At 60.2% G+C, this 17,443-nt stretch overlaps 2 protein-coding genes across 2 annotated transcripts in view; both read left to right on the top strand.

Moving 5' to 3' along the window:
- Positions 1–9,349, top strand: part of PRPF6 (pre-mRNA processing factor 6) — a 42,856-nt gene extending 33,507 nt beyond the window's left edge. The window contains exons 12-19 of the mRNA XM_034641555.1: positions 259–397; positions 1,896–2,015; positions 2,384–2,560; positions 3,859–3,992; positions 4,757–4,848; positions 6,047–6,161; positions 8,405–8,531; positions 9,068–9,349. Of these exons, the coding sequence (XP_034497446.1) occupies positions 259–397; positions 1,896–2,015; positions 2,384–2,560; positions 3,859–3,992; positions 4,757–4,848; positions 6,047–6,161; positions 8,405–8,531; positions 9,068–9,220 (1,057 nt within the window). The 3' untranslated portion in view covers positions 9,221–9,349. The remainder of the gene's footprint in view (positions 1–258; positions 398–1,895; positions 2,016–2,383; positions 2,561–3,858; positions 3,993–4,756; positions 4,849–6,046; positions 6,162–8,404; positions 8,532–9,067) is intronic.
- A 2,255-nt stretch (positions 9,350–11,604) lies between these two features.
- On the top strand, positions 11,605–14,367 carry C13H20orf204 (chromosome 13 C20orf204 homolog). The gene is made up of 4 exons (XM_034641922.1): positions 11,605–11,724; positions 13,144–13,419; positions 13,520–13,672; positions 13,855–14,367. Exons 1-4 carry the CDS (start codon positions 11,722–11,724, stop codon positions 13,990–13,992), a joined length of 570 nt encoding a protein of 189 aa, XP_034497813.1. The 5' UTR covers positions 11,605–11,721; the 3' UTR covers positions 13,993–14,367.
- The last annotated feature ends 3,076 nt before the right edge of the window (positions 14,368–17,443 follow it).

The raw sequence follows: 17,443 nt of genomic DNA, 5'->3' as shown, positions 1-17,443 counted from the left end.
GAGCCATAAAAGGGCCCTGAGAAGTCCCTCCATCAGGCTTAGCCATGTAACAATGCCTTGCTTTGTAGCACCCTCTTCAGTAGTTGCTTTTAGAACCTTTATGAAGAGGAAAGATTTCCCCACACTCTCCCCATTGTAAAATCTGGTAAATCATTCATAGTGCCGAACTTTGGAGCAGTAACTGTCTTTTCAGCACCCACACCGGGGCTGTGAGTGCCCTGCGTGCTCTGGTGGTGACTGTGGCCCCCTGTCTTCCAGGGAGTCCCTGGAAGCGCTGCTGCAGAGGGCCGTGGCCCACTGCCCCAAAGCGGAGGTGCTGTGGCTCATGGGCGCCAAGTCCAAGTGGCTGGCAGGGGATGTGCCTGCGGCGAGGAGCATCCTGGCTCTGGCCTTCCAGGTGGGTCGAGGGGTCGGCTGGGCTGCAGGGGGCGTGTGCACTGGAACCCCAGCCTCAGTGCCTGTGGAGGACCGAAGGCTCCAGGGTGCATGTGTCCTCAAGCCCTCCCCTGCTCATCGACGGGAGCTGACCTAAGAGAGAGGGTGTGTGTGGTGAGGGGGCACCAAACTTGGGGTACTCTACCTGCAGCTGGGGTCCTGAGGGGTCCCAAGAGTGGGAGAATGGCCAGCTGGTGGACCTACCTCTCGGTCATGGCCACTCACTGTAACCACAGGCCAGATGTTCCAGAACATAGAACATAGGGCCACAGGCGACATTCCCCGGCTGAATGGAGCTGTCACCAGAGACCACCATTTCCCCACATAAGAGAACAGTGACAACCTCTTTCCTACATGGAAGTTTGATTGTCAGTCCCTGCACTCTGCACATGGGCCACCGGGTGCAGCCAGGCCTCTTAGGTGGGTGGAGTTGTGTTCAGACAGCTGCACCTCGCTAGGCTTATGATGGCTGACGTCATAAACTGGGCAGAATGGGTGTTAGTAGTTTGCGGCATAACTTAATTTTTTGAAATTCTCATTCCAGGAGCGTTAACGTACAGTGTTCTGTTATTTTCGGGAAGTGTGCGATATAGCAATTCAACACTTCCATAGTTACTGCTCACAGCATACATTTTTATAAACTGTTGAGTGCAGCGTAAATGTCTGTTGTTGCAGTGCTGACGAGCATAGTAATGACGTTTGTCCCTCTTGAGTACATGCTGTGGGAGGAGATCGGCCTCTTTGTGGCCATTGGCTTTCTGCTGTCCGTTGGAGGACAGCCACATGTTGAGGGCGCTCCTCCTGTCTGAGTCACAGCTTTTCTTGCCGTCTGTCTGGACATTGCTGCTTGTCCCCAACACCCCCCTCCAGGTGGCTCTCCTCTCCCTACCTGTCACTCTGGGGCAGCCTGCCCGGTCTGTGATGCAGCCAGGCAAGTGTGGCTGGTGGGTGGCTGTGCTTTCAGGAGGCCGTGAAGATACCACCCCTTTGTCTGCTGGATTCTGGGTTGCATGTGGCCCAGTCCTAGCCTGTGGAAGCCCTCCACACCGTCAGTGATGCCCTGGGCATCCTTCTTTCCTGTTCCCATGTACACACTGAGATGGCCTATTCCTTGTCACCAGGCTTGGGAGAGGGTTGGGTGTAGCAGATCCACATGGGTCGTTTTGAGCTTAGGGCGGGCCCTGAAGCTTAGGGTGGGCCCTGGGGAAGATGGCTTTGCCACTGCCAGTGTTGTTGCCTGGGTGCCTAGAAAGTGGGCTGGCTCGTTTTCAGGTAGGCCAGCATTCTTGGGCCAGGACCGAGTTTATTATCTGTTAGCCCTGGAAGTGTCTGGATCACACTGTCCTGCAGCAGAGCGAGGCCTGGCCCCGTGCCCAGGCTGGCTGCTTTTGATTAAGTGTAACCTAGCCCTGGCCACTTTGTTCTGATCCCCTCTTGATGCTGCTGCACTCTCCCTCCAGGCCAACCCCAACAGTGAGGAGATCTGGCTGGCTGCTGTGAAGCTGGAGTCAGAGAACAACGAGTATGAACGAGCCCGGCGGCTACTGGCCAAGGCGCGGAGCAGTGCGCCCACTGCCAGGGTGAGGAGGCTGCCCGGGCCCCACGGGGTCCCTGGGGCCTGTGGCATCAGGAAGGTGTGAGGTGCCAACTAAGGCCACGGTGCTCTAGGCTTGTTGGTGTATCCTTGACTTTGAGATGTTTTGTGTGTTTAGACCCCCAACTTGTTGCAGGAGATGTGAAACAGCTCACAAAAGTCTGTAAAACACGGCGGGGCAAATAGCATTTTGAGGGGAGCTGTGGTGTGAAACCTGGTGTGGGTGCCCTGGTGGGGGTTTCATCCCCGTGGGGGTGCCCGACCTGGCTGGGCCCAGTGCTAGAGGTGGTCATGCTGTCCAGACAGGTGGTGGGGTGGGGGTGGGGGCTGCCTGACCGTGTGTCTGCCTCGCAGGTGTTCATGAAGTCTGTGAAGCTGGAGTGGGTGCTGGGGAACATTGCAGCGGCCCAGGAGCTGTGTGAGGAGGCGCTGAAGCATTACGAGGACTTCCCCAAGCTGTGGATGATGAAGGGGCAGATTGAGGAACAAGAGGAGCTGATGGAGAAGGCTCGGGAAGCCTACAACCAGGGGGTGAGCCTGTGTCCTTGGCTGCAGCTCAGAGCTGGATCTCGTAGACGGAACACCTGGACCCAGGGTGCCATTCATCTCCCCTTGTGTGGGAATGGGAGGCCCAGGGGTCAGTGACTTGCTTAGGCCCCAGCTGGTAGAGTGGTAGCAGGGCCAGATCCAGGTGCCCTCACTCAGACCTGTGCTTTTCCTTCTGCAAAGCTATGTGCACTGCACTCAGTGAAGAGCGGGTTATAGCACACCTAATGTAAGGGCTACTGTGTACACTCCCCATATGCACGTGTGCACAGATAGCCATGCAGCCGGCACACACGGTACCCCGTGTACACGCACGCATAGCACCCCGTGTACACGCGTGCACGGCGCCGCCGTGTAGTCAGCACACACGTGCCCCGTGTACACGCGTGCACGGCCGTGTAGTCACACACGTGCCCCGTGTACACGCACGCATAGCACAGCCTTGTAGGCAGTACACATGTGCCCTGTGTACACGCGTGCGCGGCTGTGTAGTCACACACGTGCCCCATGTACACGCATGCATAGCACAGCCGTGTAGGCAGCACACACGTACCCCGTGTACACGCGTGCACGGCGCCGCCGTGTAGTCAGCACACACGTGCCCCGTGTACACGCGTGCACGGCCGTGTAGTCACACACGTGCCCCGTGTACACGCACGCATAGCACAGCCTTGTAGGCAGTACACATGTGCCCTGTGTACACGCGTGCGCGGCTGTGTAGTCACACACGTGCCCCATGTACACGCATGCATAGCACAGCCGTGTAGGCAGCACACACGTACCCCGTGTACACGCGTGCACGGCCGTGTAGTCACACACGTGCCCCATGTACACGCATAGCACAGCCGTGTAGGCAGCACACATGTACCCCGTGTACACACGTGCACTGAGCGGCCGTGTAGGCAGCACACACGTCCCCCGTGTACACACGTGCACGGCCGTGTAGTCACACACGTGCCCCGTGTACACGCACACATAGCACAGCCGTGTAGGCAGCACACATGTACCCCGTGTACACGCGTGCACTGAGCGGCCGTGTCGGCAGCACACATGTACCCCGTGTACACACGTGCATGCCGTGGCCGTGTAGTCAGCACACACGTGTCCTGTGTACACGCGTGCACAGCATGGCCGTGCACATAAATCCCCACATCCAGACGTGAAATGGGCAGGTCTCTGGACACAAGCATCCCCCACTCTCCTGGCCTGAGGAGCTGGCCGCAGCTCTCACAACCCCTCCCTGACACCAGCCGAGTCCTCTTACTTGTCTTTGTTGGCTGCAGTTGAAGAAATGTCCCCACTCCACTCCTCTGTGGCTTTTGCTTTCTCGGCTGGAGGAGAAGGTTGGGCAGCTGACCCGAGCTCGGGCCATTTTGGAGAAGTCTCGCCTGAAAAACCCAAAGAACCCTGGCCTGTGGTGAGTCCTGGACCCAGCTCACGCTCCCGTGGGCCGTTCTCCCTCAGCTGCTCGTGCGGAGTCATTTGCGCAGCAGCGTTTGTACTCGGGCTCCGTGGGAAGGCTGGCGGGTGCTGGCCATGAGGAAGCGCAGTACCCGCCTTGGGAGGGCGCAGCCCGGACGCTGCGGCGGGGCTGTAGATAGTCGGATGTGGTTTGATTTGTGCTCTGGCAGAAGGTGCCCCGGGGAGCCAGGAGCTCACAGTGGGGGGTTGGGGATGGATGAAGCCAAGAAGGTGGACCCCACAGAAAAGGTGATGTCTAGACAAGGCCTTAAGGGATGAACGGGAGGTTGCCAGGTGAGGGTGGTGTTCTTTCTGTAGGAAACAGCTTGCGGAGAGGTGCCGTGTAGGGTTCATAGTGTCAGGGCTGGGGCGTGGTGGTTGCCAAAGGAGACCCCAGAAAGATGGCAGGTCCTGGATGCCGCTGACGTGGTGGTCACCGTCCCAGCGGCGACAGCGTGCCAGCCGGACCTCGTCCTACACGTGTTTACTCACACCTGCATGATATCAGGGTCCCAGGCCTCAGCTGTGGTGGCAGCTGCCAGTGGCCCTCACGGTGGGGTGGACACCAGTGCCTCGCTTCTCCGGCAGATGAGCTCTGTGTGGCAGAGCAGGGAGCTCCAGCCACAGTGGCTTCCCAGGAACTTCTGGGACTGTAGCTAGGCTTGTCCGTGGGCTTCCGTGCATGGGTGCCGGACATGCCCTGTGGGCCCCTTTCCTCAGGTTGGAGTCTGTCAGGCTGGAGTACCGTGCAGGGCTGAAGAACATTGCCAACACGCTCATGGCCAAGGCGCTGCAGGAGTGCCCCAACTCCGGTAAGCGGCTTCCTGGCTTCCCAGACTCGGCAGGCAGTGGCATTTCCTGAGGAAGTGGGTCTCAGGGTTCAAATGTGCTATTAAAGTGTGTTGTTTGTCAAAGTTTCAGCTATACTTGGTCTTTCAGACATTTGAACTACATCTCCAGTCTCGGCGTGGGGAATTTGACTTTGTGTTCTGATGTGCCCCCTTCCTTTTTCTTCTGAAACCTAATTTCCATTATCTTACCGTACATCTAAACGTACTTGTAGCATGAACACATTTGGAGTACAAAAAAAAAAATCACCTGTAGGGGCGTCTCGCTGGCTCAGCCGGTGGAGCGTCCGACTCTTGATCTCAGGGTTGTGAGTTCAAGCCCCACGGTGGGTGTAGAGATTACTTAAAAAAAAAAAAAAAATCACCTGTAGGTCCACTACTGAGAAATTGTTACTTTTAGCTTATTTGTATTATTACAGCTTCTGTTACCACAGGCAATGGAAGTCCTGCTGTGTTTGATGGTGTGCCTTGTTTTAAAGCTGAAAGTTTTGGGTTTTTTTTAAGATTTTATTTATTTGAGACAGAGTGAGCGAACGAGACAGCACAAGCAGGAGGGAGGGTTGGAGGGAGAGGCAGACTCCCTGCTGAGCAGGGAGCCTAACTTGGGCTCCATCCCAGGACCCTGAGATCATGACCTGAGCTGATGGCAGGTGCTTCACTGACTGAGCCACCCAGGCTCCCCTAAAGCTGAAAGTTTTGTGAGAATTTTCCATTATCATAAAATCTTCAAGAATGTAAATTTTTTAGTGGCTTCATAGCATGTAGCAGTGAGGGTGTGCCAGAAGTATACCACTCCCTTGTCAGTCAGTTTGAGTCTTGACTAGCATTTCTAATTGTTTTGTTGTAATAAACCCTTGGACGTGGAATTACAGTTGGTGGGAGTGAACCTTGTAGGTTTCACGTTCTTCCAACCCAGTCACCCCTGGAAAGTGGTCCGGCCTGTGCCATCAGGGCCACCGTGGGGCGGGCGGGCGGGGCAAGTGATCCTTTGTGGCTCTCTCTACGCAGGCCCTGTGGGCAGACGTGGGAGGTCATAGCCACGGTCTGAGGACCCCTGTTTAGAATCTTAGCAAGCCCCTCTCGGGGTAGCCTGCATATGGACAGGCCATTTCTGAAAGCAGAGGTGGGGTCTGAGTTGTGTGTCCTTGTGTCTGGATTGCAGGTGTCCTGTGGTCTGAAGCCATCTTCCTTGAGGCAAGGCCCCAGAGGAAAACCAAGAGTGTTGATGCCCTGAAGAAGTGTGAGCATGACCCCCACGTCCTCCTGGCTGTGGCTAAGTGAGTGGGGGGTCCTCGTGGGGTTGCTGGCCCTTGGGGACCCGATGGAACCTCTTAGAGTCCTTGGCCACCAGAGCTCCATGATAAAGCACTTTTGCTTTGACCCAAAGCAGGCACATCCCCAGGCAGAGGCCATGCAGACCCGTGCTGCCCTGATAGCCTGGGCTGACCCTGACCCACCGACAGGCAGCTTTCTCTGGGCCTGGCCCCCCTTCCCTCCATCCTGGGCGCCTTCTGATGGGAGTGCTCTCTCCGTCTGTGGCACTTTTCAGTTTACACCTGCACGTGTCCGCAGTTGTAGGAGACAAACTCGCTGACGTTGGTCCACACAGAATTGAAATAATAAGCAAAGCAAAGGGCTCTAAGCAAGGAAGTTGTTTTTCTTGTGCGAGAGTAGAAAGCAGACATCCTCACCGTGGTGTCCTTGGGGACAGTCCAGGGTCTGTCGGTCAGGCCCAGTCAGCCTGCCTTGGGGTGCAGAGATGGAGGTGCCGGAGACCATCCTTCCTTTAGGGTGCGTGATCCCAGGAGCAAGAGGTCATCCAGTGACCTCACACCATCAGCTCGAGTGTCGGGGGCTGGGTCAGGGGTTCCGTGGGGAGGCATGTGGTGTGCGGGGTGCGGGAGGAAGCCCGGGGCCTTGGGAAGATGGAGTGACATTGTGGCTGGGAGCAGGGTGGGGTCGGGTGTGTTCAGAGGAGGTTGGGAGGTGACCAGTGTGTTTGAGGTGGAGGGCCATCAGGAAGAGCCTGGGCTGGGCTCCTGGGACTGCTGCTCAGGCCTCTCCTCGGGGAGGCGGCATGTGCCCCAGGAGCTCCCGTGCGCTGCTGTTGCTGCCTGAGCCGGGGTCAGGCCCACCCCTGAGGGAAGCCCAGGCGGCGTTGGCCCCACTTCTCGGGTCCTGCAGGACCCCTCTCAGCTGCTGCGAGGCCCAGGGCGCTGTGCATGGAGGCATCCTACCGGCTCCTGAGGCTCCTGAGGCCCAGCGCGGGCGTCTGGGGCCCCTCCCTCCTGCCCTGTGCTTCCGTCTCCCAGAATGACTGTTATGTATGACACTCTGATAAGGCGGCCATAAAACCTCGTAAAAGGCTTTGCTAGGGTAAATAAGTCACTCCTTGCTGTTCCCAGGTTGGTGTTCTGTGTACCTGCTATCTGGGTTTGTGCTCCTTAAGTCATAGTTTATCTAACACCAAGCAATTAAGAATACCACAAGGCTTAAAAAACAATCAGGCTATCAGGGCACACAGAGTCACTCCGTGCTGTAACAGAGCGGCCCAAGCAGCTGCGCTGAATGGCGGGTTCATGCTGCGGGGGCTGCTGGGGACGGTGGAGCTAGGTGGAGAGCTCCCCAGAGCCCCAGGCTGTCAGAGGCTCACCCCACTGCCCTGCCCCCCTCCTGCCGTCACGGGTGTGTCGGCGACAGTGCTCATGGGTCCTTCGTTTGCTTTCTGACCATCCTCCCTTGTGGCTTCTAGCGTGGGCCTGGTGTTTAGGTATCTCTGTCTGCTGTGGGTCCAAGTTCCTGGTGCTGACCTGAGGCCCATCTTGTCAGTGTTGGCTGGGTCCTCCTGGAGGCTGCCAGGGGTGGGCAGAATGATCTGGAAGGTGTCTATCGAGGAGCAGGTTGAAACTTCACTTTCTCTCAACGAAGTCTTTTTTTTTTTTTAAAGATTTTATTTATTTATTTGACAGAGATAGAGACAGCCAGCGAGAGAGGGAACACAAGCAGGGGGAGTGGGAGAGGAAGAAGCAGGCTCATAGCGGAGGAGCCTGATGTGGGGCTTGATCCCACAACGCCGGGATCACGCCCTGAGCCGAAGGCAGACGCCTAACCGCTGTGCCACCCAGGCGCCCCATCTCTCAACGAAGTCTTAATTTAACTTTTTGTCAGGTTTACTTTCATCCTCTTGTATTTTGCCAAGAGGAAAAAACTAAAGGAGTTTGAAGTTCTTGCTCTGTGTGGACTTTTTAAGGAACAGCTGTTTAGACCCTTGAAGGACACTTGTAGGTTAGTGACCTGGGCAACACCCAGGGAGCCAGGCCCCATTCCTCGGCCAGGGAGAGGAGCAAACTCTGTGCCGGCCGGCGGCGGCAGGGGCTGGGCCCGCGGTCCACCTCCTGCATAGCCATGCGGCAGCCGGAGGCAGCCAGGGCTGGGCCACGCCCAGGCCCTCTGTGGCTTGTGCTGGCCAGCAACCCTCTGGCCGCGTGAGCTGGGTGCCTGTGCTTATGCTTCTGGACAGGCTGTTCTGGAGTGAGCGGAAGATCACCAAGGCCAGGGAGTGGTTCCACCGCACGGTCAAGATCGACTCAGACCTGGGCGACGCCTGGGCCTTCTTCTACAAGTTTGAGCTGCAGCACGGCACAGAGGTGAGGTGCTGTAGACGGCGGTTGGTGACTGGGCTCGGGGTCACAGTAGAAATGGGGGTGGGGTTCAAGCCCTGAGGATTGACCTTGTGCCCAGGCGAGTTCTGTCCTATTCCACACGAGCCCGGGGGCGATGTGTAGGGGAGCCTGGGGAGCAGCCACCCCTGCCCCACAGTGCTAAACATTGTCAAGAGTTGCGCTCATGGGGGTGCGGGTGACCGGGCTGTCCTGGGGTCCCCACAGGAAGTGGGAGCCATGCCACGTGGAATCTGGGCAACTCCCTGTTCAGAGAAGGCGGGCTCGGGGCACTCGTGTGAGGCAAAGACATGAGGACTTGACTTGGCTCAGCACCTGTGTGCTGAAGTGAGCTCCTGGGAGGGTCCATGCAGTGGGGCTGTCTTGAGGAATACACCTGAAAGACACCTCTGCCCTCTTGGCCGCCAGGCCTGGGGCTGTGGGGCTGGGTGAGCACGGTGGGGCAAGCAGGAGGGGCCACCTGGGAGAAGCCCTGACTCAAGTGCCCTCTGGTCCCTGCCCAGGAGCAGCGGGAGGAGGTGAGGAGGCGCTGTGAGAATGCCGAGCCCCGGCACGGGGAGCTGTGGTGCGCCGTGTCCAAGGACATCGCCAACTGGCAGAGGAAGATTGGGGAGATCCTTGTGCTGGTGGCAGCTCACATCAGGAACACCTTCTGACTGTCCAGTCCGTTGGGGTGTGGTCCTTGGGGCAGCACGTGGAGGGGTGTGTGGTAGAGAGGGGTGGGGTGGGGGGGCCCTGAGCTGTCCGTCCTGCCCTTCAATTAAAAGCTTTCCCGGTAGTGTGTCTGGATTGGTGCCCTGCTGGTTTTCTCTGCACCCCGACGCTCCCAGGAGCAGACTCGCATTTGCGGCCCCAGTCGGCTCACTGGGGTTTTTGCTTTCAAGGGGACCACTTGCAGACAGCATGTATCCCGCAGAGGAAGCTGTGTGCCTCCTTGGGACTCTGTGAGAAGGGGCTGGGCAGCTCATGTTCTGGGAACAGCTGGGACAGGCTCTCCTGGTGACTCATTTATCCCCTCTGGGTGGGGGGCTTCTCATAGGTCTGCCCACCAGGATCGGTGACTTTCCTGAGTGAGTGCCAACAGCGGGCTCAGCTTCCTAAATTGCCTCCCGAAATGTGTTGCTAAGGGGTCACTGGAAGGCCCCTCGGGTGTGTGTTGAAGGGGAATGTTGCCAGGAAGAGATTTTCTCACATTTGCACATGAATTTATTTTTGCTACTTTATAATCAGTAGCTTTCTTCTAAAGCGCTTGTAACTGCCTTTATCTCTGGATTGAAAAATGCATAACTGGGGAGTCTCAGCGTATTCTCACTGTGGATGCTGTGTGAGGACAAAGGCCTTCCTCAGGCTGTGGACTCCTGTATGTGTGTCCAGCTGGAAACCAGCGGATTCTCTCAAAAGGGCTGTGTCGGCCGCGGCTGCAGACATGTGGCCAGAGGCCATGGGCTGTTGGGAGGCTGTGGGTCAGGGAGAAGAGATGCTAATTGTTCCATACGGTGTGGAGAAGAGTAGCTAGCTGGCAGCTGTCCCCACACGTTCAGTAACAAGAAGATTCCAGAGCGGCCCTTCGATACCTCTTGGTGTCCCGTGACACCGATGAGAGGGCCTGTGGTGGGGCTCAGTCACTGACCCACAGCTTGGGCCTCCCCAGGCAGCCCGGGTTGGGGAGCGCTTGCCTCGATGGCAGCGACTGAGGCGTGGGCAGCTTTGCCTCGAGGGTGCAGGCCCTGCTGGGTCCACCTCTGCTGCTCTGGGAGCCACAAGGGCGCTGCCGGCCCAGAGCAGGTGGCAGACCACCCGTGTGGCCTGGACCCCACTCACAGATGTGGGTGTGGAAACGCTTCCTCTGCTGCTCACCCCGACGTGGGCCAGGCCTGAGAAGCAGTGCGGGGAGGCTCACAGGGTCTTTGCTGAGACTTAGGGGTCTCCTTTGACCTCTGGGAGGAGGCGGGAGGGATCCTGCCTGTTACACTGAGGATGGAGTCCTGAAGCTTGAGGAGCTTGAAAGGCAGCCTGTTCCACACACACCTAGAAACGAAGCCCCCGGCAGGAACAGTGACGTGGTCTCGGGGGCTGCTGGCAGCCTTCTGTGCCCTGAGCTGGACGTGGCTTCCCCCTGCACTCCTCTGACCTCACTGTCAGGTGAGGCCTTCTACAGAGCCCTTGGAAAGTTCCAGAGCATTGGGATCGTCCAGTGTGAATGTCTTTTCCTTTGCACGGGGCTGTTTGCTCTGAGGTGGTGAAACTGCTTTTCTCCCTGGGAAAAATGAACCTTAGCTTTTCTTCAGCTGACCTTCCTTCAGTTCCGGCTCAAGGCAAGTTAGCTTTGGGAGGCTGTCCTTGTTCTGAGGTGCTGGCTGTGGGGGTGACCACCCGGGCACTGCCAAGCAGGGGTGTAGTGGCCCAGCTCCCGGAGAGCCTGTTTGGGCGGGTGGCCGTGACCTTCCCCCGCGACCTCCCCCCGCAGAAGACCCCCTTAGCCTAGGAGGGCTGAGTGGCAGGAGGAGCCTGGGAAGTCCCGCCTGCACCTGGGACCTGCTGGGGCAGGACCCCCCCCCAGACGTCAGGGTGCAGGGGCTGGTGGCTGTGGCGGGGCTTAGGTCCAGCTCCCCTGGTTCTGCCGGCAGCCAGTTTTCCAGAAGAGGCAGCACCTACTGGCCACTGAGGAAGGCCCCTTGTGGAGGGGTGCAGGCAGGCAGGCAGGCCACTGGCTTCTTCTGGCTGCCCACCCCCCTCACCAGCTGGGTCCTGCCCTGCCCGCCGGACACACCACCCCCTCCCCAGCAGTGCATATCTTCCTGGGGCTGATGGCTCGATCCAAGCCCCACTGGATGGGAAGAGAGCCTGCAGCTGCTGGGCTCCAGGGTCAGGTTAATTGAAGAAGCAATTGGATAGGAGGTGGGGAGAGGGAGGGGGTAGGGCTGGGATCCTGGGGCCTCCCTCCTGCTCCCTCCCTCCTCTGCTCAGAGGAGCCAACTTCAAAAGCCTTGTCTGCCTGCCGCCAGCCCGCCCTGCTGCAGCCTGTCCTGGGAAGCCCTGTTGGCCAGGCTTGGAGCAGGAGGACCTGGAGTGGCAGCCACACTCCCTACCTGAGGACCCAGGATCATATGCAAGGCCCACTGGCAGGAGTGAAGGAGGGCCTCGCCCTGAGAGGCCCATGGTGAGCGGCATTGGGCCATCGGGGAGGGGGCTCACCCACGGCCACCGAGGGTTTGGGAGTGAGCATAGCCCAGGGGAGGCTGCGTGACCTTCCATGCCCTACTGGGAAATCCCCTTTGGTTCCCGTCACCTCAGCGTGGAGGGCCGGGCCCTGGGTGCTCTTGCCTGTTGTTCCCGGCAGTGGGGGGGCGGTGGGGAGTGTGGGGTTGGAGGGGGCTGCTGGGCTGTCCAAGTCAGCCTCCTGGTGCCAGGGCTGCCCTGTCCTCCCTGGCTGGGCTGGGAGACGGGCAGGCCTTCCTAGGAGCACCTGGGCAGCTGGCCTACCCCACGTGGATCTTCTCTCTCCAGCACCCACAGCCCTTGCTCTGGCTTTGACCTCTCACCTGCTGGGCACGCCTGGGGGCAGGTGTGAGGAGGGGCAGCCTCGGCAAATCGCATCTGCCCCTCCTGCCAGTGCTGCACCCCAGGTCTCCGTGCTGGTCGGGGTGCGGCTCAGTCAGGCTCCCCTCCCAGGGCTGGGAAGCGGAGTCGAGTCCTGCGTCTCGCTGGCTTCACATGATTAACTTTCCAGTCGCTGTTTGACTCCAGCCTGGGGGCCTGAGGGTGGGTGTGCGGCCAGGGTCTGGGAACTAGCTGCTCTCTCTCTGATGTTTGGGCTTCTGGGAGGGGGTGGGCTTCTCCCCAAGCCAGTCCTTTCTGGAGGGGGAGGCCTGTGGAAGGAATGTCTGGTGGGGCACAATGTGGCCCCTTCCTCCCTTGCCTCTGGGGGTTTCCCCAAGCCTTCCCCTCCCAGAGGGGTGTGGCCTTGAGCTCTGAGCCCTCACCCCTGTGCTGGCTGGGCTGTAGGTGCAGGGGTAGCCCATTTCCCATGGCATTGATGAGGAGTGGGAGCAGGTCAGTTCTGCCCCTGCTGTGGGGACCCAGAAGTGAGCAGTGTTCTGGGGAGCAGGGGGTGCTCCTCAGGAGGGGAGCCTGACTCTGGTGGGGTTTGTGTCAGGGAAGTGTGGGGATGAGTTAGGGCACGGCCAGGGGAGAGGCTGTACCCCTGGATCGAGGTCAGCCCTGCCCCACAGTCTTCTGGGCTCTTGGCCCCGCGCTCCTGCCTCTGGAGCTCCCGTCTCCTTCCTGGCCCTTCAGGGCTCAGTGGGCCTGCCTTCCCAGCACCCCCCCCCCATCATTCACCCCACAGGTCTCTGCATCGAGCATTGAGCTGTGTGGTTTGCAGGCCTACTGTCTGTCCTCCTGCTAGACCCGTGCCCAGATCATGAATGGCGCAGTGACATCTCCACTTTATACCAGCTCAGGGATTCCCTGGTGGTTGTCCTAGGGGCTGTCCAAAGCAAATTGCCTGAGGGGTTGCCGTAGGGGAGGCCCCCTCCACAGGCCTGGGACCCCTTCCCTGACCCAGTGTCCCTTCCAGGTGCCTCCTAAGCCTGTACTCTGGGCGCTCCTGCTGGCTCTGCTGGGTCTTGTGCCTGGCCAGGCAGGGCTCCGTGCCTGCAGCGTCCCTGACGTGCTCCGCCACTACCGTGCGGTCATCTTTGAGGACCTGCAGGCTGCTGTGAGGCAGGGTGGGCCAGGGGCACAGTGGACGGGGCCGGGCTCCTCAGACCTCCATTTCACTCAGAAAAACCTGACTGGAGCTGCAGCCCCTGGATGGCAGGGTCGGGTGGGAGCTTCCTGCAGTGCCCAGAAGGTATGGAGGAGATGCCCCCACCCATGCCCTCTGGTGCCCTCCCGAGGCCTCCCCATAGGGCTCTTCCCCCAACTCCCATTTTCCTCCCTTCCTTCCCCAGGAGCACAGTATCCTACTGTCCATTGCGTCCCTGGGTCGGACCATGCGCAGGGTGGTGGCCCGGGGCCGCCGTGGGGCGCTGGAGAAAGCTGCGTGGACCGTAGCCTTGCGCACTGAAGCGGTGATGCGGCGCCATTGCTGGATGCTGCGCCAGGTGTGCGGGGGGGGGGGGGGGGGGCGGGCCAGACCCGGGTCCCTCCCCTGCCACAGGCGCCCCCCACCTCCCACTGCGCCTCCCGCGGCCCCACCGTGTCACCATCCGGGAGCTCCAGGGGCTAGACGCAAACTTGAGGGGCAGGGACCGTGGCCACTCACTGACCGTCCCATCTCCAACAGCGGAGCCGGTGGCCCAAGAGGCGCCCTCCCCGGCGTCGCAGCAGCAGGAGGCGGCTCCTACTGCGCGCCCTGGACGCCGTCGCCACCTGCTGGGAGAAACTCTTCGCGCTGCGTGCGGCGGCCACGGAGGGCGCCTAGCGCGCGTCCTGCGCGGGCCCCAGAACAGCCGGCGGGGCCGCGGAGCCTGGGAACGAGCTTCGTTTTGTGACGACTGCGGTCTCTCCCTCTTGTTGGCTTACCGCTGGGTCCCGGCCCCTCCCTTGTCGTGGCCCGCGCTCCTCGGAGGGCCCTAGACCTGGAGATGATGCTCCAGGCACCAAGCCAGGACTCAATAAACTGCTGGTGCTGCGGTCTGGTCTTCTTCCCTTCGCACGCTGCGTGTGGGGCCGGCAGCCCCCGGGTCTGTGGCTCGGATGGAAGCCGGCACCCGCTAGGGGAGTCAGCCCCACCCGCCCCACCTGGAGGAGGACCGGGGCGCTGCGCTCCCAGCCTTGGGCAGCAGGGGGCGGCTCGGGACGCTGGACAGGACTCCCCTTCTCAGTGGGCAGCTCCAGGTTGGGGGGGGGGGAGGATCTAGCAGGCCCTGAAATGTCCGGTATCCGTCCTGCTCCACTCTGGAATGGGGGAAGGGGTGGAAATGGAGGGGAAGGGAAGGCTGAGCTTTGTGAATTCAGAGCAAAACAACCGGATAAAGGAAACGGGCCTGAAGGGAAGCCAGAGTCGCTGGCCCCGGCTGCAAGTGGGGCCAGGCCATTTCCTGCGGCCCTGGGAGGGGTGGCCACGGCCCCCTCTGTGGACCCGGACAGGCTGGTCAGGGATGGACTATCTCGTGCTCTAGGGCCGTAGGTTTGCTTGGCAGGGTGCTGGGCTATCCTGGACTCCCCAGCCTATAGCTGCATAGACCTGGGTGTCCTTGGCCCGCTCCCCAATCACAGCTGATGGAGGAGGGAGAGTGGGGCAAGTAGAGAGAGCCCCTGGCCAAAGAGGGTGCCTGGTGGACTGAACACCCATCACACTCCTCTCTGCCAGGTGGATGGGCCTGGGAGGCACCAGAGCAGGCCTTGCTTCTGGGGTATCCTGGCAGAACAGAGGCAAGCCGCGGATGCAGAAGGGCCTTCGTGGTGGGGCAGTCAGCACTGGCACAAAATTAAGAACTAGAGAAGCTAACCCTGACCCATACATGTGTCAACACGTTCAGTCTGTGCAACAGGAACTGCTGTCCCGATGAGACCAACGCCCTGGGAGGTTATCCCTTGTCCCAAATCACACAGCCAGGAAGCGTAAGAGCTGGGGTAAGACCCAGGCCCTGAGCATGGTTACACCCCATGTGTGCCCCGTGCACAGGACGGAGAACCAAGCTTCCCGGACCTCAGTGTGCACTCGGTCACCTGCTGCCACAGTGTGCAGCTGCCCCGGGGGCCCTGCTGTGGGCACGAGAGGGACGCGGACGGTGCAGGTTCTGGAAGCGCCCCGGGAATGTTCCACTGCTCTGGTCTCTGTGGCACGTGCTCTGTGCGTGTGCCACAGTATGGAGTGGGCTGGTGTGGGGGCTCCGGCTGGGGCTAAAGGACACGGAAGGAGGCTCCGCTCGGGCTGAGGAAGCGGCATGGGCGTGGAGGACTCAGCTGAGAAGGGACACTGGAGTCTGGGTCAGGAAAGATCCCCGTGCCTTTCGTGGAGATGCTGTGTGGGGGCTGAGGCTGCAGGAGGTGGGCTGAACGTGGAGGCATGAGGACTGATCCACGCAATGCCAGGGTCCTGGCCTGAGTGCTCGAACACGTCCTCGTGCCGGACTTGGAGAAAGCTGGTAGAGGAGCGGACGTGTGCGGTGCCGCTCCTGTCGCTGGGCTCCTCTGCCTGGGCCCTTGCCTGCGTGTCCAGGTGGGAGGAAAAGGCCCAGTTTGGTTGGAGCATAAGGTGCGGGGCCACTGAGTTGAAGGCTGAAGGCCAGGGGTGTGGGTTCAGGGACAGGAGGGGGCAGGCTCTCTGTGGAGGCCCCCACCCTGCTCCTGTTTCCCCAGGGGCTCCTTGCACTTAGATCTGACCCAGACCCAGAGCCCGTGGGGGCAGCACTCCTCTCCTAGTGGCATCTGAGCATAGCCTCCTGGGCTGTCAGGCCTGCTGCCCACCCGCAGCACCCCCTCTCCACTGCTGAGAGCAGCCGGGCTGTCCTGGGGAGACGTGGGTGGGCAGTAGGGCAGCCCCTCCACCCACCGATGCCTGAGGACAGTTCAGATGAACAGCAGCCTGGGGTAGGGGGCGGTAGGAGCGGGAGCAGAGGCCTCAGAGTTTTGGGGACATGATCCCTGGGTCCTGAACCACGACCACAGGAATAGGCACTCTGACCTGTCTGGTAGTGTGTGTGTATGCGTGAGTGAGTGTGCACACACACATGCTGAGGGGCTGCCCGTGAGTATGTGCACACAGATGTGTGTGTCCTTGACCTATCCAGCCCCCTGCCTGGCAGAGCCCCCCTTTCAGGCAGCCCTCCTGAAGTCCTGTCCCCATATCTCACACCACTGTCTGTATCAGTTTCCTAGGGCTGCTGTGACAACACAGCTGTGAGTCTTAACACAGCAGCAACTTCTTTCCTCACAGTTCTGGAGACTGGAAGTCCAGAAGCATCGTCGTGGGCTGTGCTCCTCCTGGGGCAAGTGCACGCTGGCTTCCTGCGGCTGCTGCAGGCTCAGGTGTGCTCAGCCCACGCCCTCCTTCACGTGGTCCCCTTCTTACGAGGGTCTTTGCCACTGGGCTGAGGGCCACCTGGGTGATCCAGGGTCACCTCCGCACCTCAGGATCTCGAGTCGCATCCGCGGAGCTCCCGCCCACGGGCTCCGGGAGGTGGAACTCTCTCCTGGGGCCACCGTCCCACCACAGCCACGTGGTTGCTGACGCAGGACGGCGGCAAGTTGGGCCTCTGGCTCCCGGGACAAAGTTCACTTGTCCAGGGTTGGGATATCCCAACCAGACCAGGCCTGGGGGCAGGAGAGAGCCACAGTGACCTGCCCAGATACAGAGAGCAGAGGGAAAGCAGGGGTGCCCGCCCAGACCCACGGTGTTCGCTAGCGTGTTCAGCGCCGAGACTCCCTTTGTGGCTTGTTCTCAGGAACCGTTGGGTGGATCCGACAAGATCGGATCCAGGATGGATGGAGGGACACAACGGGAGACAGAACCGTGGGCCTGTGCTGCATGTCCCTCCTTGCTGAGGTCTGGGGCATGTGGCCTGAGCCTGGTTCTCCCCCATAAAACAGGGTTTCTGGGGCACACGTGTGGTCGGGTTGGGGCCCGCACCCAGTGGTGTCCTGTCCCATGCGTGTGCTTCCTCAGCTGCTTCGGGGGGGGGGTCCCAGAAGGAGGGGCTGTGCCAGGGTGGTAGATGGGGCTGCAGGGCACAGGCCAGGGTTGTGCAACTTCCTGAAGCCAGGGAGCCAGACCCCCCATGTGCAGCGCCAAAAGGAGGGGGGCCAGGCCGACTTTGAAGGGTAGCCTGTGTCCCAGAGCCTCCCCAGACTGGGAGCCTTTGAAAGAACATCTGGAACACGGGCGACTGGCAAACTAGACTCTGGATTTGAAACAAAAAGTTAATCCC

Source organism: Ailuropoda melanoleuca, chromosome 13 (assembly GCF_002007445.2).
Source record: "Ailuropoda melanoleuca isolate Jingjing chromosome 13, ASM200744v2, whole genome shotgun sequence".
NCBI lineage: Eukaryota > Metazoa > Chordata > Mammalia > Carnivora > Ursidae > Ailuropoda > Ailuropoda melanoleuca.
This window is presented reverse-complemented; position numbering and strand designations above follow the sequence as displayed.

Coding starts and splice junctions, on each gene's coding strand:
- C13H20orf204 (XM_034641922.1), top strand. Junction 13,420..13,519: donor CTTCCTGCAGTGCCCAGAAG/GTATGGAGGAGA, acceptor TTCCTTCCCCAG/GAGCACAGTATCCTACTGTC. Junction 13,673..13,854: donor ATTGCTGGATGCTGCGCCAG/GTGTGCGGGGGG, acceptor CATCTCCAACAG/CGGAGCCGGTGGCCCAAGAG.